A 24,971-nucleotide genomic window follows, 5' to 3' on the forward strand; every position below is an offset into this window, starting at 1 on the left:
GGAGGCACCTCCATCGCGATGGTTCTTGAGGTGATTTCCCTCATAACGGAGCCACAACCTCTCTCCTCAAGAGTGCTCAAGTCCGTCCCTTACATCTGACTCGAGATACGTTACTGTGGGGATGAAATTCACCCTCTGATGCCCGTTTACTCCCACGTGCCCCAAAGGGGTGGCAGCCTGAGGCCCCTCCATGCACCACGGAGCTCCCCTTGAGTCTCCTCCGCTCCCCCCCGCCGTCCTTCTCTCCTCAGAGGGGGATTTGCGCCCCTTTGTGCGGCACCGGGCCGAGGTCGGGGCTGCCGGGGCGGCCGAGCCCCCTGCTCCCTCACAGGGCTCCTCGGCGGACTCCAGCCTCCCCGGGCAGGGCGGCGGGCGCGGCCCGGCGGCGGGGCGGGCCGGGGCGGGGAGGGCGGCGGGGCCTGGCGTGGCTCCCCGCGCCCCTCCGGCGGGCCGTGCCGTGGCCGTGCCGTGCCCCGCGGCTCGCCCGCCCACCACCGCCGCCGCTGCTCCCCCCCAGCTCGCTCTGCAAGATGGCGGCAGCAGCCGAGCGCGGCGCGGAGCTGCCCGCGGAACCGCCGCGGGGGTTTCGGCCGCCACCGCTGGGCCCCGAGGAGGTGGCGAGGCGCCTGGCGAGCACCCGGCGGGAGCTGAGCAACAGGCGCAAGATCTTGCTGAGGAACCTGCCGGCCGAGAGCAGCAGCCAGGTACGGCCGCCGCCTCCCCTCAGCCGGCCGGCGGCGTGGCGCGCTACCGCCGGCTCCTCGGGCGGGCCGTGCCCGGGGGCGGGGGGCCCGACCCGGGACGGAAGGCTGCGGGGAAGCCGCTCCCCATCGCCGGCGTGAGGGAGGTGCGGGGCTGCCCGCGTTTGCCCTCGTTCCCGGGGGGAGATCGGGGGGCTGCAGCTTCCCTTCCCCCCGCCCCGGGTCCGCTCGGGCTTCTCCCGACGTCTTTGGCAGGCGGCTTTGTTGCCGCCGGTGGCCGCGGTGCCTGAGGAGAGCGGCTCCGGCATGTCCTTCCCCGCGGCGGGAAGAGTCGCTCGCATGGGCGGGGAGAGACGCCGGGCTGGCGGGGCACGGCACCGTGCCGGTGCGGCCGCTGCCGGCCCGGCTGCCGGGGCCGGGCCCCAACGGCGTGAGGGAGCAGACCCGGTCCCGGGGCAAAGCCGGGGGTGCTCTGAGGGAGCGTTTCTGTGCCAAAGTGTGCAGATCAGCATGGCTAATGAGTGCGGTAATGGCACTCGTGTGGCTGCGCCTGAAGGGGAGCCGCGGCCCGTCCACGGCCCCTTAGCGGTGCTGCAGGGGGGGCACCGGTGTACTGGCTGTGTCCAGGCAGGCTGGGAGACCTTACCAGAGAGTCGTAGAGCCGGCATGGTTGGAAGGGACCTTTAAGATCATCGGGTCCGACCGTTAACCTAACACTGCCAAGTCCACCACTAAACCACGACCCTCAGCACCACATCTGCACGTCTTTTAAATACCTCCGGGGATGGTGACTCCACCACTGCCCTGGGCAGCCCGTTCCAATGCTTGCCAACCCCTTTGGTGAAGAAATTTTTCCTAATATCCATCCTAAACCTCCCCTGGCGCAACTTGAGGCCGTTTCCTCTTGTCCCATGGCCTGTTCCTTGGGAGAAGAGCCCGACCCCCGCTGGCTGCCCCCTCCTTTCAGGGAGCTGTAGAGAGCGAGCAGGTCTCCCCTCAGCCCCCTTCTCTCCAGGCTGAACACCCCCAGCTCCCTCAGCCGCTCCTCACAAGGCTTGTGCCCCAGACCCCTCACCAAGCCCAACCGTTAACCCAGCACTGGCAAGTTATCACTACCCCACGTCCCTCAGCACCACGTCTGCCCATCCTTTAAATACCTCCAGGGATGGCGATTCCACAACTTCCCTGGGCAGCCTGGGCCAATGATTGACAACCCTTTTGGTGAAGAAATTTTTCCTGATGTCCAATCCTGCAACACATCCAGTTTCTGTTAAAAGCAAAGCTAAAAAGCTTCAAGCCTGAGTTGTTGTTTGTTTTTTTCTGAGGTGAGCAGCGCGCAGTCAGTGAAAGTGGTTTTCTGCAGTCTGTTGGTGCTTTAGGAAAATTCTGCTCAAATTACTGCAATTCGGAGGAGAAAATTGGTGAACTCTGAAACCTAATGCATGTGATTCAGACTTTGAGGTGATGTAGTTCTGCAGTCACTTACTGGATCTTTACCGGCTCCAAATATTCAACTTGATGCACAAGCATAAAAAAACGTAATTACAGCTTTTGTTCTAAACCACTCCTTGTGTCTCTTCCCCTCTCTTTCTAAAGCAGAGGCAGTTTTACTACCTGCGGGTAAGTGCAGCACGTGAAGACTATCATTTTCTCCATAACTCCGGTAGAAAGAGACCATTCATTTTAGAGAGAATCTTTCAGCGATCAGTGTAATTTGATCCAGAGTACCGAGCTTGCTTGCCGCTGCACTTCTTGACGTTTTGTTCTCACGTATATGGTGCCTTTTGGTCTGTCCGGCCACGTGATTTTAGGTGATCATAGAGTTTTAGATGTGACAGTTTTGCTATGATCCTGCATGACGTTTTACATACAGACCCTCACCTCTGTTTATAGCAACCTAATGACCTAATCAATAGCAAACTCACAACTTGGAAAACCCTGCTAATCTTTGTCGTCTCTTCAAGAAGCCATCACGCGTGACTGTGTTGACAGAGAGGGCTTACTGGCATATCACAAGACGCTTGCTGCAGATAGCCAGAACAGGATCACTTTGTCTGACACTCAACGATGTCAGACTGGTGCACACAGCAGGTACTTCATAATTCACGTGACTGGTTAAAAGCACATCTCGCCTATATGGAAACCATCAAGTTTGGCATTTCTTGGTCAGACAAAGAATGCTGCAGGGAAATACTAATGTGAAGGTCCAATTTGGCAGCCTCACAGTATTTTGGAAGTTTGCCATTTTGTTTTGATGACTCAAAAGTAGCACTTAGATGCCTTTTTCTCCAATATGATGTTCTAATGTTCACCTGTTACTAGGCTGGAACAGTACCACCACGTGCAGATCCTGAAATACAGTTTCAAAAAATGTCATTTTAATTTTTAACATCATTAATCTATTGGTGTTGGCACGCAAAGGCAGACTAGTTGTGCTCTAGAGACGAAGTTTCTGTCCTGGAGCAGTTTTGGAAAGGAGAGGTATGTTTGTGGTCAGGCATGTTAAGCATACCTGTGTATTTGGCTGTCATGCATTTCCAAAAATTACCGTGAACCTTAACATTCCTTAAATCAAATTAACGCCCTTGGTAAACACCATGCAGAGGTGTTTTGTCTGCCGTTTTCTTCTTGAAATAATGGTTAGCCAAGTAAAATCAGATAACCTATTGCTAACCTGGCCAATTTATTCCTCATCAAGAAAGAGGTGAACATCGTTAAAATGCAGCACAGTCTTCCAGAACAGCTTTCCATAAACGTAGTTACTCATCTCTAATCATTGGGATATTGGGTTTGCTATTGTTTGTTGTTACTTGAAGAGTGAGGCCAGGATTTACGAAAATAGTTTTCAAGCAAGAAATGGCTCTTCTGCTGACACAGACTGGTGAGTTTTGTCAGATGGTTTATCAACTTCAAAATAAGAACAAAACTCCAATTTTTTTTCAGGCGAAATTAGGCAATGAACATTTTCCTCTGCCAGTCGTAGCTACATATTAACTTTATTATTGTACTTGTAATCTTCTTTTACCTTTGGAGTTCCACCTGTGTTAAACTGAATAAAAAAAATAAAATTACTCTTAAGGACACAGATGAAATGTACCTTAGCCATGAAGTTCCTGAACCAGAAACAGAGTACCAGAGGTTTGTAGTCGTAGAAACCAAACAAACAGAGAGGTCATTAAGCGTCAGAAGCATTCAGCACTTTAGGTGCTGGGTGGCTATTGTTAAGGGGTAAAGGTTGCCCACGTCTGAATCTTGGCAAGTGGGGTTTCTGTAAATGCATTTGGCAACATCTGTGTTCCTAAGGAAATCCAGAGCCCGTTTTCAGGAGGAAGGACAGCCTGAAGAAAGCACTTTGCAGTCTGTCACACCGAGGAAGTCAGCATTCCCTCACGAGCTTTTTTTCATTGAGTGTCAGTATGAAACAAACCCCAAGGGCAAACAAATTAAGTCAAAATTATGTTAAGAAGGTTCTTTCTGCATTGGGCTTATAGCTCAATCTGCAAATACGTACTTGCAGGATTAGTATTTCTTCAAACAATTCTCTCACTACAACGATGGAGAAAGGTATTTTTGGGACAGATCTGTGGTAAACATTTTTATTAGCACCTTCACTATTCTTGAAGGCAAAGTCTTCATTCACTGTTTAGTTGGCAAGTCAGTCGATTTTGTACTGACCTGTCACGGTGGAGTCTTCCAGGCTTGCCAGTTAGTTCCCCATATTCATCCTCATCTGATTTGTCCAGCGCAGTACCTGAACTCTGCACGTTATCAGACAGGTGATAGGATAATGAGCTAAAAATGGATATACGCAATTACTGTCGCCTCTCCAGATTTTGAGGTGAAGCACCATTGATAGCTGTACAGCTATATTTTTGTTACTTTTTAGATTGCTGAACCTATAAAATTAGATAGAAGATGCACTTGTTACTGCTCTTGACTGACTCCTGTTAGTTGGATCAGCGTTGTGAGTAAAACAGCTTATCAGATCAACTCCTGTCTTAACTGCTGTAGCGTTTTCCCTCCCTCCCTCAAGCCAGTGTTTTTCTATCATTGTAGCTATATGCGAACTGTACTAAAAATCCACTCAGTATATTGTTCTACTTAGGGAGTGTTCCTTCTCCTCTCGATCTGATCTTCTTGCACCGAAGCTCTGAGAGAGGTGCGATCTGGTAACACACCGTGCACTGAGAAGATGGGAGCCCTAGGCGCTATTTCAGATGTACTTCAGATTCTGAGGTAATGCTGTAGCAGTGGCCACTGTCTTAAACAGAGACTTCAGTACCGAGTGTGGACACACGCTACCGAGTGGTGGGTCACAACTGGCTGTCCTGTTTCTCCATGGAGCTTTGCTGCTTACATCAAGAACGTTGCACTGCATACCAGCCTTCACGTGCAGGACGCGCTCTCCAGAGCAACAATCCTCTCTCCTGCTGCAGCCTTTGCAGAACATACTCCTCTAACTTGCAAACGTCCTTGCAAGATTACTCTTATGGAGTAATCATTTTATGGCTTCATTAGGATGAAGGGCCATAAGAAGGATCCAAGGAATCCTAGTAGAGCAGTGATGTGTGATGTTTTACGGTAAGACAGGCAAGATCGTCCCACTGGTGTTGCTCTTTTTGAAAAATGTCAAACAGTGGGTCTGTTCTTGTTAGCATTAATACCCTCTGATGCAATGTTGTAGTAAGACTGATATTTGTATCAAGAATCTTTGCAAAGAGACTTAAAGGTAAGCTTGGTTGTAGTAATTCATTTTATTCCGGTCAGTGCTTGGCAATGAAGTAGCAATCTCTTGGAAATCCCTTGCGATTGTCGTGTTGTGTGTGTATCTCCCTCAGCTGTCATCTCTGATGCATCAAATAATCCATTTCAATAGCAAGGAAAACCGTCGTAAATATGATGTTGAAAGTGCAGTGTTCAAAGTTATGCATCACAAATTAAAGGTCCTTGGAACTGTCGTAAAACTGCTCTGAGTGTTCTTGGAGGCAGGAGGACTGCTCTGGGCAGAGGGAGGGAAGGAAACGGTAACTTCTCTCCTTTACTGCTGAAGAGATGCTAAGAACTTCAGGATGCCCAGAGTGTAAGTGAAGTTGCACCTTACTAAACAGGAAGTTTGATTCTGCTGTTATTTTAGATTTTATGTGAGTATTGTATGGCAAGTCAGCTTCTGTTGGGTTTGGTTTTTGTAATTACCCCAGTGGATTAGAAGAATTGTTTTTGATTTCCCCCAAGTCATTGTTTTCTCACTGCTAGTGGTTCCTTAGTTATGTCTGATTAACTTCCACAGGAGCAGTAGCTCATAAACGTGACGTGATCAGCAGTCTGGTACCCTGGTGTACCAGTTGGGATCCCATGGACTTGCTGTTAGAAAGAGCGGACCCTGGGCTATCTTTCTTGCTAATCATTATTGAGACTCGTAGCAAAATCTCTAGTCTTCACTGCTAAGATTAGCTGACCGATGAGGGCTGTTCACTTTTTGATGCTCCTCTTCGCAGCTGAGCCAGCCCTGGGGAAGATGCACTTGCTTTCAACCAGTTTCTTCTGTGCTTGATTATCTTTAAATGCCACCATACTACGTTCACATTTCTGCTTTTCTTCTTTATCATCTGAGGGCAGAAAATAAATCTTACAGAGGGGCTGTTCTACTTTAATGTAGGACATGAAGTAAAGTAGGGCTGATTAATTATTTTAATACCCTGTAGTTCTTCATTGGCATGACAGAATCTAAAGAAAGATGAAACATTTAGGTGTTGATAAGAAACTGGTGCAGTCCACCTGGGATAGGGATTTATTTTGTGTTTTGGGACCTGATGTACCCGTACAGTTTTTTTTCACCAGTGTCTGTTTCTGATCAAAAGACAAATCACTACTTAGCATGATTCTATTTCTGGTAGGATTGGGGGGTGGTGGTTTTTTTTATTCCTTCTTTCTCCATGGATTAGCCACAATTTTTCCTTGTTCCTTTTTGATCGAAAGCCTTTAATGAACTGTGATGATTTGAGGAAGTACTCTCTCCCAATCTGTTGTATGCCAGACATTTAAGTAGAAGGGGCCTTTGTGTTTTCGTTAGTCCCCCGTCACACTGACTGAACATGAAAGGCATACTTGTTGGATAGTGAGTAGCTCTCATGCCTTAGGATGTACGTGCTTTTTGATTTTCTTTATTGCTTTTCTTTTGCTTTGTGCTCTTGCTCTCTCATGTTACCTCTTCTATGTCTTTTTCATCTTTCATTTAGCTTGCGTAACGCCCAGTATACCCAGGAGGTTTAAATTAATTTCCAGTCCTGTAGCGTTCCTCTTACCAACACACTAATATGTCTCTGGAAGATCAGAGAAATATGTTTTTCATTCCCTGTCCATCATAAGTCTATTGAGAAACTGTTGTTCTTTAATGACAACATTTACTTACATTACTTTTCTGAAAATCTTTGGAGGATATGGTCTTATTAAAGTGAGAGTCAATTCTCAAACAAAAAGATTCGCCCCAAAGGCATTAGAATTACAGGCTTGATTTTATTTTGGGTTTCATAGTTTGCGACTGTTTGTGGCAATGAAGAGGGAGTGTGGTGAGCAAAAGCTTTAGAGCCCACCTCAGTGCCCACTGTGCCTGGATGCCTGGGCAGGTCAACATCTGCTACACATCTCAGACTTGATCCCACAGCCATTGCTCATCTAAGAACTTTCTTTAACTCAGCATTGAAGAAAACGAAAATTTGTCAAAAGAACATACTATAAGGTATGGTGAGCCCAATCTTTGAATTTTTGCTTGTTAGGAGCAAGGGAGGATTCGTCTGGCACTCGATTTCCAGTTGGTGAAAATTTGAGGGCCTCCTACCTCTCTGGTCATTAGTAGATAGGAGATGTTTAAAATTGCACTTTGCAGCCATCCTTGTGCTTTGTTATCTAACACTCTTGTTGGTGCTATGGGCTCCACGTCTTACTCTCCAGCAGAGTCTCTGGGATTTTCCTTTGGATTTTCCCTCAGTAGCAGTTTATTGTTTTAAACCATGTAGATGTTCTCTTACTTACTACCTTTTTTTTAATATCTGCAGCGAATTCCGTGTGTCATGTCATGGACTCAAAGATTTAGTGGTCTAAAATTTGAGTTAAATGAACACCCCATTATATCATTTGTAAGTGTAAAGCTTTTTCCTGAGAAGTCCTCTTCTTTCCTGCTCTGCCTACGCAAATGAAAACAAAGTCTTTTTTAGTTATGAGATGATTTAAAACTTCTTGGTTAGCCAAACATGTTATTTAGTTCAACTACTTAAAACATAATTGATTCCCATTTCAAGAATACGCTTGTGAAGTTTAGGCCTTCAGCTACTTACTGAGAGCCCAGTTATAGACCAGACTTGTACAGTGTTTATGTTGGAAACACCACTAAAGCTTAGTGCACAAATCTGGCCAGGCACCATTATAATTGTTAAATATTTTTGTTGCCAGAATAACATAATTCAGTATTACATCTAGAGAGAGAAAAATACTTGGGTTTAGGGTGCTGTAGGCTTTATATACATGGTATATTGTTCCAGGTGATGACTGAGTATTTCTTGCCTGTTTTTTTTCTTGCAGTAGGAGATCCTGGGTATGAAAAGCAGAAATAATACATTGAGCTTTATTAATAGGGTAAATGTACCTGGTAATAATTCCCTTTTCTTTTAGCGTTTCAAACAATGCGGGTAATAAAGCATAAAGACAGATCCCCTCTAAGGAGGGTGTTCTTTCCCTTTGAGAGATGCAAATTTCAAATTGACAGTATGTGGTAAAAACTCATGTTGCCAGTTTTTCTACCCGAGACAAGACAGGACAGGCCAAGAATTGAAGTATTTCAAAACCGCATTTCTTATAGTAGTAAATAATACATTTTTTTTAAAGTATATTCAGCCTGTATTTACTAGTGGTTTCTCTTAAATTCCCTTTAATATATTTGGTTTTGCTTTTCTGCTAATTTTAAAGTATGAGCTGATTATTTTCTAGTTAGGATCCTAATTTTTACTGATGATAGGACTAACTAGCTTTCAAACTCTGCTTTTAAGAACTTTGAAGATTTAAGTAGCTAAGCCTTAATGGTTACATTTCTGTTCCGTGATGTTTAGTTAGGGCCGCTGGCATGGCCCACGTGTTTATGCAACTGCTGTTACTCCAAGCAAGCTCTCTGCTCCCTTTTCTCTCCTCCTCTCCGTTCCTGCGGTACCTATTGCCCTTGCTTTGTCCAGGGACACATCCCCTGGGAGCTGCCTGGCGGGGACGTTGCTCAGGTACCAACGCACCTCGGTGCCCAAGAGTCAGTGCTGAGTTTTACATTTGGTTCAGGAGCCAGCTACGAGCTGGTCCAAGGAGTGCAATAATTAAGGGCCGAGAGAGACACCACTGTAAACAGTGTTTGTGTTGGAAACTTCACGGGATCCATGGCTGCTGTATGTCTGCCAGATAGGTTTATAGCTGCTTACAATTTTTGTTGTCAAAATATTATAATCTAGCTGGACATTCAGTGCATGACACTCATGGCAGCTGGACGTTCGGCATGTTAGTGGATGTTGCCATTTTGGTTAGACCTAACATGATGCAGTTAAATCATGATTATTGTAATTCTCAGACACTTTTCTTTAGACTAGTAGATTCATTCCTTTATAAAAGAAGAAAAAAGTTTAGGAGAAGCAGTTTTACAAACGTCATGTGGAAAAAATACTAATAGTGGCCAGTGATGTGGTTTGGGCTGGACCGGCCACTGTTGTCTTGGTCAACAGATGGTTTGGATGTGGATATTGTGAGCGTGGGCAAAGTGGTGGCAGCTGGGGATGGCAGCCACTGCTCGCATGTGGTACCACCACTGGGTTTATTACTGCTGCTTTGCTAAACTCTGTGTGATACATGGTGAGCGCTTGTGTCGCCTTTCTCACGTGGCTGCCCAGCACAAGGCAGTGCCATGGAAAGGCTGACCCAGGGAGAGGGAAAGGTTTTCCTGCTGCAGAGCGTGGGTAGGGGCTGACGGCTTCTCCGTGGGGGTGTGCAGAGCGGTGGCGGTAGGTGCTGACGGGGGGAGAACACTGGCAGAGCTGGGCTGGGGGTGCGGGGGCCAGGCTCCCCAGTGCGTGAGCCGGCAGGCTGCCGGGAGGTCGGGAACGGGGAATGAACCTCGGCTGTTTGTTTCTGCTGTGCTCAGGGAAACAGCCCTCTGCTTACATTCCTTGCAAGTTAATAGGGTCGCACCAGAGAATATACCTGACTTGGATGACCCATTTCTCCTCCTGGAGTAAACGCTCCTTCCTGGCCTGAATACCGGGTAACTCCTTACACCAGAGGGACCAAATGTGTTCTGTGCTGGTGGTGCACAGCTGAACCTGGTCAGAAACAGCGAGTAAGGTGTTTTTGTTGCTTTCCCTGACAGTTCTGCTCTGAGCTGTCGGGAACAGAAACTGTTAACAACATTAAAATGGAAGGAGTGTTCGTTCTTTTCTAACAGACTTAAGTGTTGAAAGATGTTGAAGGTAAAGTTGAGAGAAGTGCCCGAGTTCAAAAGCCAGCGCAGTACTTCCGAAAACATTGTCAAGAATCTTAGTCTAATGTACGCAGATATTTACGTATCTGTTTAATTTGCAGGGGTATACATTTGCTTAAGAGTTGGCATGGTCTGTTTTATTTTTGTAAATTGTCACAAACGGTCTTTACGTGAAAAATGCTTTCACTGAAATACTACCCAAACCCAGTGCCACAGGTGAAGGTCTCAGCCCTTCCATGGGGGCCATGAGAGCACAAGAAGACTCACCTCCCTGGAAGAGCCCGCTCCACAAACCTGGCAGTGTTTGCAACAACCTGTGGAAATCGGTGTTAAAATCTTTACAAAAATCACTGTGCTTAAATTTGGTTTTCATTTTAAATCTTCCTTATGTTCCTACAATTTTTACATGAGATCTCATGATTATCCCATGAAGATATGTTCACTACAGGCTATTTCCCTTCCCAATTAAAATTTGAGTTACTGGGAAATCATGTGGAATCATCTGATTCGGAGATGACTTTCAAAAGGGTGTTCAGAGCTGTTTGAAATACTATTTCCTGCTGCTTAATAATCATATAAAACTTTCAGTGTTACTCTTGTGAAAAAATGTATGAAATGAAATAAATAGAAAAAGGGGGACGTATTTACGTTTTCTAAGTAGGACAGAAGTAACATCTGCAGAGTCCCGGTGCCACAATACAGCTGAGCTGCACAAAACTGTACAGAAAGTGTCTTCTCAGTCTCTCATGACTGAGAATGAACTGGTGTCTGACTCTCATTGAGAGATGTCCTCCGTCAAATCGCCTGCCTGACTTGAACCTTTGAATTGTGCCTGGCGTATTTTGCTTTTCAGAAACCACATCCTTATCACGTCTGATGAGAGGATGGTTGGTAGCTTGAGAAATGCTGCCATGTTTTATTAATGTAGTATTTGACAGCTGTTAACTAGTGAAACTAGAGATTGGTGTTCGCTTGACTAAAAGGTGTGCACCTGATACCAGTCATGGAGAACCCAATTAACCTCTAGGCTATATATATTGAATTAGCAAACTGGCAAGTAGACTGGGCTACTGGAAATTGTCTGCAATTAAACTTTCAGACAAAGCTAGTTGATTATTTTGCTTATCCAAGTGGTCTTTTGCTGTTGTTTATGGGATTTATCCAACTGAAAGAATACATATATCCACGTTACTACTTGTGGTTTCTTCTTGGGGATGATTAATGTCCATATCTGTATTCTTGCCACTGAACTGATAATAATTTGTGGGTTTTGTGGGGCACGTGCGTACACCTTGCTCTTGCTGGGGAATAGCTATAGCAAACTGGTACACACCTCTGCGACTTGCTCCTGCTCCACTCCTGCCACATCCCTGCTCTCTCCCCGTTAATTAGTGGGAGCAAATAATGCTCTTGGGATTGGCTCTTCGTTGAGCATCTGTGCAGTAATTGATAGAGGATACTTTTCAGGGGGTATTCTGGGCACAATTATCTGCTGATTGAAAGAATATTCATTATTAAAAGAGTGAAAATCTGTTAAAGCGAACTTGAGCAGTTACAGGAAACTAAAACAACTGTTGCATTTTATGACAGCGTTGCCTGCCCTCAGTAAACTGCATGATGTGATGTTGCGGGTATTTCTTGTCTGTGTGGTATTTTAGCTATGCTAGCTGTACTTCAGGAGAAATTGTGGGGGTTTTGCCATTTAATGAACTGTGATGTTATTCGTCTTTATCAAAAGACAGTCAGCACGACACCCTGTTGTGCTTACGTGACTTTATATAATGAAAAGTAAATTACTCAGATTCAGTAAGGCAGTTTTTTATAAGAGATAAAAACATTGCTGCAGTAGTGTAACCAGCTCTTCTAAAAACAAATATTTGATAGTGTTTCTATGGTGAGATTTTCTGTTTATTGGGAAAGTTTTTGGGTTGGGTTTTATTTTTTTTTCATAAGTGAAGATGAATTTATATACGTACTTGGTCTGGTGAATTATTTATCTGATGATACTTGCGCTTTTCTCTTTCAGGAAATCCACGACTTATTTAAAGATTACGAAATCAAGTATTGTTATGTGGACAGAAATAAAAGAACAGGTAAGAACTTAAAATCTTCCAGTGTCCTAAGTTTCCATTCCGTGATGAAACTAGTGAGGAACATCGTCTGCTGTGTATGAAGTCATCACGTTCTCTGCCATCACATAACTTGATTGTCCCTCAGTGCTTTTTTTGGCTGCGTAGTTTGTCGCCTTCTACTGAAGCCAATGGAGAGTTGTAAACTTCACTGGTGTCAGCCAGAAGTAGACTGGTCCACTGTGGTATCTCTCAGGCATGTTCCATTGGTGTCTCTTTGGGACAAAGCTAACTTCAGCTGTGTGATTTCCTTTGAAAAACTGGGCCTGAGGCCTCTCTTAGGACAAACCACATGTGCCTATGACATGATCAGAGGACAACGTACCTAGTTGCAGATGCATTTGTGTCAGGTAATATAAACCAGAAGTAATTCATTAAAGGAATACTTCAGTCTTTGAAGGAAATGTTGTCCTGAATTAAATTCTGAATTATTTAAGTCTGATCCTCCGTTTACAAATTAATTCTCTAAATAGGGGATTCATGGAGTTTTAGTGCTTGAGAGGTAAAGAAATGGACATATATTCCTCTACACATTCCTGTCCTTCCAGATCGCCATAGTTCCCACAGCCTGGGCTATCTCCTGAGGCAGCCTTGGTTTCTGGGACAAAATCTTAGTCCGATAGCTGTGAGAGATTTGATAGATCTTTAGATAGAGGATAATGGTTATTTCTTGATACCTGCCCCTAATTAAATTTGTGCTTTAATGTCCTATTATCTTGCAAATCTGATTTCTGAATATGGAACAAGGCCAGTTTGTGTGTGAGATACTGTAGTCTGCTGTCTAATGGCAGAGTGGACGTCTGTGTTCAGTGTGAGAGGAAATATTTGAAAATACTTGGAAAGAATAAGAGGATTTTTTTTTTTTCATTCAATCTAGATGCTCTCATATATAACTACTTTTTTACTATGTATGTGTTTGGTTGGTTTTAGAGTTTATACATCTGTGTCTTTGTGTATATGTAGATATATATAGTACTTTGCCTACTTATGTGAATTTTTGTATGTTTTACTGCATGCCTCTGCAAATTTTCATGACTGGAACGCACTGTAGGTGGTTTATTTTTTCTTGGCTTCTCATTTGGATAGATTAAATTATTTTATCTCTGGATTCATGAAAGCCTTAAAACTGTGTTCAGAGGCCCTGATGTTACAGAATCTTAACGTGTTACTATACAGTCAAAAAAGTTCTCGAGCGTCTTGGCTCTTCCTACTCACGGTCTTTAGATTGCAGGGTATTATTTTGCTGTGCAAAAAGCAAAAGTTCTGCTAGTGGTCTGTGGGTGTTGTCCTAGGTTGAGCGACACAGGACTAATTTATCTTCTAATGCTGGGGAAAACTGCACTTTTAGAAGACTCTAGTGTCTGAATTCAGGAAAATATTTACTTTCTAGCCAGCTAGGCTATGTGGGATTCAAGGTTTCAGTGTTTTCAAGCCTTGCCGGGTGCAGGGATGAGAAGGAGCAATGCCTGGGCATTATGACCCAGGCTGGCCAACAGCATTATTTCATACCACAAACGTCACATTCGATACAAATTAGAAAGTTTACTGTGTAGTTTCTCTCTCCCTTGATGGCAGCAGTCCAGAGAACTCCTTGCCACCGTGCCAGACCCCTGAGCCCTTCCCTTCCTCCTAAAGCCGTAGCCCTCGCAGTGTCCCACGTTTGCTGTCCACTGCTGGGAGCGCACAGTTTCCTACTGATAGAATTGGCTGAGTATAATTCTTGTATATCTTATCTTATATTAGTATTGGGATCAGTATTGGTTCTTCAGTATTATTGTTAATTATTCAGGTGTTTGTGTGTGTTTATTCTGTCTTGTCCAAGTAAGTACTGACACAACAGGAGTCATTCACCCAAAAAGTGGAACTCCTTTTGTTTTGAGGTTTTTTGTGGGTTTTCTTTGTTTTTATTTTTTTTTGTTAGATAGATTTAATGACTTTTTAGTTTAATGGACAGAATCAGAACTTTGTAGAGCTCTGAAGATGTTTCCAATTAGATCTTCTAAAATTCTCCAGAGTATAAACAATGTTTTCACTTGATTACATGAACTAATTTAAGATTAATGATAAACTCAGGGAGGTAGCCCTAAATGACCTCAAAACATTGGGGAAAAAAATGTATCTTGAAAAAAGTATAGTATTTTCAAACTTTGTTGTCTTCTGTTGGTATCTTCTATGTGACTCTTCTTAGAATACCAAATAGTATCCTGTTAGAGAAATATGTGAAGCTGTGTCAAAATACTGGAGAGCAAAACAATGTAGATTACCCGGGCACATGTTAATCTATTTGAGAGCCAGGTTACCGATTTCCACGCCATCTCGTCTTTATCTGATCACTGGTACATCTCTTTGGTTAGGACAGAATGTAAAACCTGCTGCAGGGGCATTGTTTATATTTTAGTACAAACTAATTGTTTGCAGGTTGCATAACAACATTCAGTTTCACTAGAATCGCAAAACTGAGATCTCAAATATTATGCGTATGTCGCCAAGATTACACTTGCTTCTTTTTGTTGGCTTTATAAATGCTACAAGGTAGGCACAGACCAGAACTTGCTTTAGAACCCCCGTGGATGTTTATGTTTTAATTAGAAATCCTTGATTAGACTGTTGTATCTAATGATTGTTAAAGCATGAAAGAAAATGTTAGCGCTTTCTGTCTGGCTGTAGGACCATGAGGTGGTAAAGATGTGGTGGGTGGTACAGTGCTCCCTTTGTCCACGGCTGCATGAACCTTCAGTTACCTGTGGAATGATGACGGGGTATGATGACGAGATTGTCCATGGTTGCGTGTTCCTTCCAGCTGCTTGTGGGACCATGGCATGGTACAGAGTGGGTGTTGGTCCTTTTGTCCACGGCTGTGGTTCACTGCAGACTATTACATCCTCTTTAATTCACAGGGTATGAGGCAAGAGGTGCCAACTGAACTGATTGAGTTTCCCTCTGAACATCAGGAAACACTTTTTCACTCTGAGGGTCACCAAGCACTGTTACGGGTTGCCCAGAGAGGTTGTGTAATCTCCATCCTTGGAGATACTAAGAACCAATCTGGACATGGTCCTGGGCAACCAGCTCTGGGTGGCCCTGCTTGAGCAGGGGATTGGACAAGATGACCTCCAGAGGTCTCTGCCAGCTTCAACCAGTCTGTGATTCTGTCATTGTATGAAGTGCTTTATGAACTGAAAAACCCAAAAAAGATCATTAACCCCTGAAGTGAGAATTTATGGATTCTGTCTTCAAAGAAATTCAGTAGAATCAGTTATGTGTTGACTTCAGTAGAAAATTTAATTGCTTTTTGTTTCCCAAATATAAAATTTTGTTGTGTTACAAGTAGTGAGGTTGTGTGTATCTTTGTTTCTGTAGTCACTTTTTTTGAGTTAATTACTCATGACGTCCAGTTGATAATGTCAAATTTAAAAATATGTATTACAGCATCTCTCTCTATCTGTTGCATCTTCAGGATAAATCCGAAACTCTTATTTTTCCTGTGACTTATACTAGTGGGTTTTGGAGGTTGGGAGAGTTATAGTAATTACCTTTGTAGCTGGAGAGAAGCTGCGGTCGGTGATGTAATTTGTTTTGGTCTCTTACAGCGTTCGTTACTCTGTTAAATGGAGAGCAGGCTCAAAACGCAATTCGGAAATTTCACCAGTATTCTCTTCGGGGAAAAGAAATATCCGTGCAACTCCAACCAACAGATGCTTTGCTGTGCATTACTAATTTGCCCATTTCATTTACATTAGAAGAGTTTGAAGAACTTGTGCGTGCGTATGGCAATGTCGAGAGGTGTTTTTTGGTCTATAGTGAAGTTACTGGCCATTCAAAGGGCTATGGCTTTGTGGAATACATGAAAAAGGACTCCGCTGCAAAGGCGAGACTGGAACTTCTGGGGAAACAGTTAGACGAGAGCACTCTCTTTGCACAGTGGATGGATGTGAACCAGCTGACGACAAATCTTATTCACTCCAAGTGCCTTTGTGTAGATAAATTTCAAAAAGACTACGTTGATTCAAAAGAACTGATCCAAGCTTTCTCACTAAAGTATAAACCTGTTTTCTGCCAGGTATGTTGAATCTGTATCTTTTGGAAGATCATGGTCATTTAAGTGACCCCGTGAAGTGCCAATAAAGTGTTTGTAAGACATCCCCTCCTCATGTATTTTATTGAAAATAATTTTAGAAATATTTTAGAGAGCTTTTAAAGTAAATGCTGATGATGGTTTTATTGCTCAATAAAGCAAGCCAGAGTGTACGAATACCACAAGTGCAACAGTATAGATGATGAAGAATATATGTGTATATATATGTATATAATTAATATATTTAAGAAACCTCTGCAAATATCTAATGTGTTTTTCCCTAATTGGAGAAGATGTAGGCTTGAGATCTCATAGTTGGCTGGGCTTGCCCAGTGGTAGAAGTGGTACCTCTTTTGGAAAGCTTTGCAGGTACAGAAGAGGTAGATCCTTACCAGCCTTTGCCAGTGGAAAGGTTTCCTTCTCATCATCATGGCTTGTAAGATACTAGAGCACAAATAAAATGTTGCTCCTCGAAGTGGTGCAGACCAGTGTACCATAAACAGGCAGTAGAAAGAAAGCTTGCTTTATAGTCACACGGTTGGGTATGACTTCAGTTGTTTGTTGTTTTTTTTTTTCCTTAAGTATCTTGGAAGGCTGCCCAGGGATTAGCTTCAGGGATAAGTAATCAGAGATTCTCAGCATCTAAGACCGGAAGGTCCATCAGGCTGTCTAGGCTGACCACCTGCAGGCCATCCCATTTTCCCTAGTGCTCTTTTTGAGCCCCAGTAATTTGTAGCTGGCCGCAAGCACATCCTTGTACTTGTGTGATCCAAGTACACCTAAATTGGAAGTAACTCTTTCCAGAAACTGCCCATCCCTTGTTACTTTGCACTTGTGTCTGTTTTCTCAGTTGAAGGTATCTGGCTTCAGCTTCACCTCACTGATGGCTAGCTTGAGGAGCCTTTGGTCCCTGCTGTTTTCTTCCTGTGAGAAGGGATTAAATGCTGTAATCAAGTCACTCACTCAATCTTTGTTTAATTAGCTAAACAGATTGATCTTTTAAAGTCTTTTACTTCAGGGCATTTTTCCAGCTGTCAGATAATCCAGAGGCTGTTATCAGCTCCCCCAACAATTTTTCAACGTTCTTTCAAAATTCTGAAGTTCAGAGAATAACAGGCTTCTTTGATAAAGATGTTTTTACTAACACTATTCTACCTTGCACTTAATAATTGACTTCTGCCTTCCCTCTTAAATCATAATGATGCATGGGTTACACCTGGTGTAGGTGAGGAGGGGCTGTTTGTATACGCATTCTATCAGTAAATGTCACTAAATACATTTTCTATAAAATACGGGAATTAAACAGTGTGCTTTTGAATCAGGAAATAGGCACCCAGTCAAAAATATATCCAAGAAAACATTCTTGGCACATTATCGTTTTACCTATCACTTGTATAAACACACTGTGTAATAGACTAATAGGTAGATCATAGAAGTATGATAATAGAAGAAAAATAGGTTTACTTATGATAACCTAGGATTTATTCTCAGTGATTATATTTCATTATTTTCTTATATTCTTATTTAATAGTGTTACCTTTATTTTATTATTAATATTTTGTTGAAGTAGTTTAGTTTCTTTTTCAATCCATAAGTCTCTCTCATTCTACTCTGAAGGGAGAGAGATTAAAGAGAGCATCTGTCGTTCCTTCAGTGGCCAGTCCAGCCCAAGCCACGACAATAGAGAACGACTAGGAGGAGCGCTTTGTCTGGAAAACTTCACCTGGAAGAAGGAATACGTTTCAGAAAAACAATTAAAATGTTCATTCACACTCTTGTTATTTTACATTATCATGACATCAGTCTCTCTCTTCCTTCTGTTTCCCAGTCTTTGCCAATCCTGCCTTCACACCACTCCTGCACTTAGATTGTCCCTCCAGTGGGGTCACTCTGAACATTTTGCCCATCCCCTGTTATGGCTTCTTTAACGTAGCTGTCATGTGCTGCTTTCATGGCTTAGTTCTGCTGGTAACTGATGCCATATTTCATCATGTAAATATGATCTTTCACCTGAAATTCTTAGCTGAAATCATGAAATAAATGTTGGTTTATTTCATTTGATTCCAGAGTTACCATTTTTTTAAAATCAATTTGATTTCTCCACTGTTGACAACAGAAATGTTCTGTCAAGAAGAGCTGAAGCCAGATAACGTCTACGTGGATCTTAGAAAAATGGCATTTCCTAGGACTTAGAGGAACATGCTTTGTCCTTTTCTTCCAGAAAATGGACCAGAAAACCTCATCCCTTTCTTACATCAACCTTAAATTGTCACTAGGAGTTCTCCACTGTTACCTAGATAGGGACAGCGGGCTTTGCTTCAGTACCTGTTTACTTGAGAAGTTTAAAAATTCCTGGTCTGTTTGCAAGAATACTGGTAGCTGCCCTTTCACATGTTAAGGGAGTTTTTAACTGTGGGTGAAACAACAATACGTTCCATAGCCGCAAACCACTCTTTTCACAAATACTTCAGGTCTTTATCAGTGCAGCTAAACTGATGTCAAAATAAAATAGAATGCTTCTCCACATAGACACACACACATATATATATACGTAGCATATGCATACCTATGTGTGTATTTATATATCAAAATACGTGTGTTCTCCAGAGCGCATCCCAGAGGCCAGCCATTAACAGTGGCATTAAACATCTGACCACCCTGGTTTTCTTCAAAATTTTTGAGATTTCTGTCTCAATTGTTAGTGTAAGTTTGTGGGACCTAATAGTTGGGAATATGTTGGTTTTGTCCAGTGAAATCTAGAGGAGATTTCCTCTCTTCCACATCAGAGCTAGTGTCAGAATATCGTTTCTGTTCATTTTGGGACTGGAGATTTTTGCCAAAGCTTTATTCCCTCCCTTCTCACCCCCTTTTTTTGTTTGATTTAAATCTGCTCATTCTGCTATAAAACTCTGCAGACAAAGGACAGAGCATTGTTTGACACATAAGCCTGTTTCCAGTCTGCTTGATTGATCAGTCTGGCATCTTCTCTTGGCATTAAATACAACCACAGCCTTCATATTCTCCTAAAAGGCAGTATATATCAGTGGAATTTGCATTGTTACATGTTTCAACAACTACCATGTAGTCTGATGAATGGCATTATTATTATTGTAGGTTTAAAAACTGAACAATAATGAGTTTATAATTCTTACTCTGCAAAATAAAAATAAAAATGATTGTAGCATACAGCTGTATTTGCAATTTCCTTCTCATTCCTTCTTTGTTCTGAAAATGTGTGTTAAATACGTTTCATAGCTCAGGTTCTCCATGAGATTAGATTGACATGAAGGTTGTAAATCAAGTAGATAGAGCGTGCATGCCAAGTATAATGAGACTGTGATATTCAACTTACATCTGCACATCTGAGAGCACGTCTGAGAAAAAGACATACAGACATCAATACAGGATGCCCGCTATTTGTGAAGGATTTTGCAATAGGTGAAAATACTGCAAGGCAGTTCCTGAAATTCTGCATTTTGTTCAGTGTATTGTGAAATGTTGTTTCAGTTTGCTCAGGATGAAGACAGTTATATCGGTGACTTCGCGGTGATTGAATATGAAACTGCAGAGCAGGCTGAGAAAGTACAAGAAGTCACCGATGGCATGACGATCAAAGGCAAGAGAGTCCAGGTGTCGTACTGTGCTCCGGGAGCGCCAGGCAGAAGCACATTAGCAGCGCTTATAGCAGCGCAAAGGATGGTAAGATCTTTGCGAATCTGTTGTCAGAATGAGTTTGATACACCTTGAGCTGCCTGAGTTGGGTCAGAGGGATTCAGATGCTTTGCATTAGGAAAACTGGCCAAGCTTTTGGAAGCATTAGCCTTTTTTTAATCTAGTCAGCCCAATTCAGTCTCCTTCCTAGGAAAAGCGTAGCCAGATTCTGCAAGGAGGAAGGGTAAAATAGGGCCATAAGAGATCACAAAGTTGTACTTACATAGCTCTGGGATTTTAGTAAATTTAATATTCTGTATGAGAAATTGTTCCAGTTCAAAAGAGGAGGAACTGTAAGTGGAGTCATTTGACAAGCTAAAACTTGGTTTACAACAGAGAGGCAAGAATTTGTCAGTTTTAAGATAAATTTCAAGGTAGGAGAAATAGTTTAATTTCATGCTTGATATAGAAGAAAGCTTTTTACACCCACATGTCTTATCAGATTATTTTCTAGAAAATTGGATGTGATAAGTGTTGCATGAAGCTGTCTTAAAAGTAGAAGCAGAACAGTATCATTACTTCGGCTAGCTTTAGCCCACATCTTTATAAAAGACGTGAGTGGTGCTATTCTAAGATATCATGTGGTGTTCCTGTTCTCCTTTATTGATAACACTGTCTTGATTTAATGGGAAGAAAGAAACGTGTCTCGGGAAAAATAATACGCTTGAAGTTTTGGGAGAGTAGTTTGTTAGGCGTTTAATTTGACAGAGAAGGGGCACGGAAAAGAGCAGAAAACGGAGGAGGACATGTTGGGATTATTTTTTGTGTAAAATGAAATATGTACCTTACGACGACACAAGTTTGAGGGATTTAAATGTATTCTTTGTATTCTCCCGATTCTAACATTTTTGTATCTCTCTTAATTGGAGATGAGGAACAATAGGAAAGGCTTGCTTCCAGAGCCAAATCCAGTGCAGATTATGAAAAGTTTTAATAATCCGGCAATGTTGCAAATGCTACTGCAGCCCCAGTTGCGTGGACATGCTGTGAAACCTGGTAAGTTGTTTTAAAACTGAGTTAACAAAACCCAAAGCCCGTTCTTGGTGATATGAGGCTTTCAGCAAAGGAGAGAAGCGGATTTTAAAATCTGTGCAGACGCTGCTTCAGTGTGTCTGTGTAGACTCACATTTTATGAAAGCGAAAGCAAGAAATGGATTGCTACAGTATTGTGTCTGGGTAAAATCTAGTGTTACCTAAAAACGTCCTCACGTTAACTCTGTGGTCTCTGAGTGTTTGTTTTAGAAATGGGTTTAAAATGAAATGTCTTTTGCAGACATCATTAAAATGGCAAGTTTAAATCTGATTCTAGGTCTGAATTTTGCAGCCTGAGTTTTTCTCCTGTTGTTTCCAGTGTAAATCGTTATTCACTTGGATGCTGCTGTAGTCGTACACAGCATTTCATGACAGCGTTAGCCAAAAACATTTCTCTGGTTTCTCAGTAGGATGGGTGTGAATGAACGTACTAAAAACAATCTTATCACATTGCGAATGGTGAAATTATTAGGAACAGGGATGCGAACAGATAATTTTTTAGGAGTCAGACGGGGCACAGCTAGGAGTTTGTGACATAATCTACTGACAGAAGATGAACAGAAATGGTGTGTGAAGTGAACACTTTAGTGAAGAAACACTTTAGCTAATGCTGATGTTTCAAAGCACTTTAGAAAATGCTGGGGTCTTGCAGTCAGCTGCAGGCCTTTCTGCATCTTTGAGTCAAACTCTCAGCTTTAAAGGAGCGCCTTGAGAATACATTTGATCTCTGATATGTTGTTAATTGCAGATCAAAGCTGGGTGTACTGAAAGATTTCGTTATAGTGACCTTTATTACACTGGAAAGCTTCACGGAAACCAAATATGAAAAATATAGAATAACTCTTATAAAGATCTTTACTTGCCTAACTACTTATGAAACACGGCACCTTTTTCTTGTGTTTCTAAAACAGTTCTTGGAGCATCTGCAGGTTTACCTCACCTGATAAATTCAGCAGTCGGCCCACCTTTTTTGCAGTTGAATAAAGTTCATCAGGTATGTGTCAAAATAACTTTTGTCAAAATAGATGTTTGTGGAGATCTTAGATGAAAAATATTCTCAAAATTTTAAGAAATTACAACTAAAATCAAGTGTTCTTCTTAAAGCTGTCTTTAAGAAAAGCACTCTAATAACGAGATGCCTACGGGGATGTAAGAGCGGACTGTGCTTACTATCCACAAGGGAGTTATTTTATCTTACTGAGCTTTTGATTTGCTAGCACCTGCCGACGTAGAGACAACTCGCCATTACTGGCAAAAAAAATCCCCTTTAAATTAGAGCTTCAGGAGCATGGCACATCTTTTGGAACTGCTCATACACACTTCCTATAGACACTTGATTGTTTTAACTTATTCAAGCCAACAAGCTTAGCATCATTATCTTCATTTTAAAGCTTGCAGGGACCAAAATGTGTTATATATGCCATAAAAAATAGTGATTTGCAGATGTTACTTCTTAGTCAAAAAAAAAACACCCCAAGGTTGTAAGTGTTTAAATGTTCTCGGAGTATCTATAATTCCAGATGGACACCAGAATTTCTCAAAGATACTATAAATGATATTTGGGATGAGTTTGCCCTCGAAATTGGAGAGGAGAATATGGTGGAGTGGCAGCCACAAGCAGAACTCCTCCCTGCGGCAGCGCACTTGGCCAGCAGCCTGCTGGGCCTCCACCTTGTATTCACATTCTATCAGAGATTTCTCCAGCTCTGCCAGGAGCCAAACTTTGCCTTTAATATTCATGGCGGGGATTTTCATAAGTACCTATGAGGGACTGGAGTCAATCGCTTTGACTTACTCTTTCTGATGTTTCAGAAATTCCCATTTAAAAAATAAAATCCCCTTAAGCATTAGTTGTTATTTCTGCTGTTCTTTTGGCAGACGCAGACTTAAAGATCTTAGAAAAAGTCCTAATTACAATGCAGCGATACTCCTTATGTTAAGTATATTTAGCTTTTCTATTGTTTTCCTGTTAAAAACTGGTAGGTGAATATATTAATTTTGAATCAATAGTACATAATTTTGCCCTGTCAAATGAGTTGCTTTTGTCCTGTACAATGAAAAATAACATCTTTCTTTGCTTATACTTCTTTTATTTAAGTGACATTTTCAATTGGTATATTTAGTTACTGCTGCTCCCTCTTCAGCCTGGGAGAGTCTGTGCTTCCTTGGAAGGCAATGTGAATGTTTTCTAATCACAGCTGGAGACAGGCATGTTGTACACAGTTAACAGTGTGATTGATGATGATCCAATGTTTTTTGGCTTAAGAGTGCTGCAAGTCAAACAAGTTCGTGTTTTCTCTTTAGAGAGACTTGCAAGTCTAATGCTCTTCCAGGGAGCTTCCCGTCATTTAATTAGCTCCAAACCCGATCTAATAGCCTGAATTTTGTTGACAGTGATCTGATTATCCCTATTCTTTCTATTAGGCACATTTTTCTGTTATTCAGTGACTTATTTCAGAGTATTCTCTCAAGTCAAAGAACTGGGTCACTATTTTTATTGTCTGGAAATTCAGTATTGTCACAAGATAGAGGAACAGGCAGTGTCTCGGCTTGACTCTCTCCCCACCTCCCCAGTCACACACCGATTCGGCTTCCTGTGTATCTTGGTTTTGCTATCTTATATTCAAGGTTTTGTAAAGTAATATGGCGAGAACAATATTTTTAGAATGATTATGCTACAATATTATAATATAATTGATAACAAAAGATTCATCAGAGGGGAATTTGAACAAATGGGTTATTCATCGAGTAATCTTTCAAGTCTGGAGGTAGTTTCAACTTCAATTTTCAACTTCTTTCTTTAAATTTCTCTTAGTTACAATTATCATGTGCCACAATAATGCATTTTAAACTTTCTCGGTGATGTGTTTTCCTCAGTCATCCAGCAGTTTAATAAATCTTTATTAACCCAGAGAATTTCTTTTGAGGATTCTAACCGAACTGATTTTCCATTCTTGTATTTCTGAAAGTTTTGCAATTGAACTAACACGTTTTCTTTGTTGACATAACCACTTTTAGAAGGAACAACCACTGGTATTGGTGACAATAAACGGCCCTGGATAATTTCTACTGGAAATCACTAAGACAATTAAAATAGCAGATGTGTAACTAGTCTATATATGGCACGTTTTTGTTTTAAATCGTGCATTTCTGAGTCCAGAAGACTATATTGTAGGCATAGAGGGTTTTTCCCTAGGGAATTTCACCCTACCACACAGACACACAACCTAGGCTTGAAAATATTTGTGAGATGTGTTGTGAGAGGCTGTGAAATCTGCAAAGCCGTGCATGGGGAGACCTGCCTTCTTTTTGGGTTCCATCTTCATTACCTGGTTTTGGTGACCTTTCCTACGTAGGAGATATCAAAAAAATGCGGAAGGCCATACTCGTGATTTGACACAGTCAGTGTCCCATATATCTATTCTTGCACCGCTGTACAGAAAGGTTTGTAGAGCAACCTATATTTTGCCTGGCAAGTCATGCTCAGGAGCTGCTGCCAGAAAGGCAGTGTCAAGCCTGTGTTCAGCAAGCATGATTCATAATGTGGTTTTGTCATCCAGAGTGGACATAAGGTTTCTTTTAAGCCACTGTGCTAGCCAGAGCACATAATGCTGAGTAGCAAAGTCTGAATGTGGTGCCCCAAATTGTTCATTAAGTGGCTCAATTCTGGTGGCAAATTGATGTAGAATTTTTGAACGAGAAATACTAATATATTATAGAATTGAAAATTCTGTGATTTGTAAGGTTTTTAATGGTTCTGGAATAGAATTTCACATAGATAGTTGCCACTAAAAAGGGGGCAAAAACGTATCTGGATATTC

General features: G+C 42.1%; 1 protein-coding gene across 8 annotated transcripts in view; it reads left to right on the top strand.

Annotated features, from left to right (window-relative positions):
- Positions 1–403: 403 nt before the first annotated feature.
- The window catches only part of RAVER2 (ribonucleoprotein, PTB binding 2), a 57,539-nt gene continuing 32,971 nt past the window's right edge, over positions 404–24,971 (top strand). For 7 of the 8 annotated variants that reach the window (XR_012588818.1, XM_074598631.1, XM_074598630.1 and 4 more), the window contains exons 1-6: positions 413–704; positions 12,230–12,296; positions 15,923–16,392; positions 19,915–20,106; positions 20,988–21,114; positions 22,062–22,144. Coding sequence is in view for 7 of the 8 variants with exons in the window: in XM_074598631.1 (XP_074454732.1) it covers positions 531–704; positions 12,230–12,296; positions 15,923–16,392; positions 19,915–20,106; positions 20,988–21,114; positions 22,062–22,144 (1,113 nt within the window). In the remaining variant the exon portion in view is untranslated. Of the gene's footprint in view, positions 705–12,229; positions 12,297–15,922; positions 16,393–19,914; positions 20,107–20,987; positions 21,115–22,061; positions 22,145–24,971 lie in introns of all 8 variants that reach the window. The other variant, XM_074598636.1, reaches the window with a different exon arrangement.

Source organism: Larus michahellis, chromosome 8, assembly GCF_964199755.1.
Source record: "Larus michahellis chromosome 8, bLarMic1.1, whole genome shotgun sequence".
NCBI classification, from domain to species: Eukaryota; Metazoa; Chordata; class Aves; order Charadriiformes; family Laridae; genus Larus; species Larus michahellis.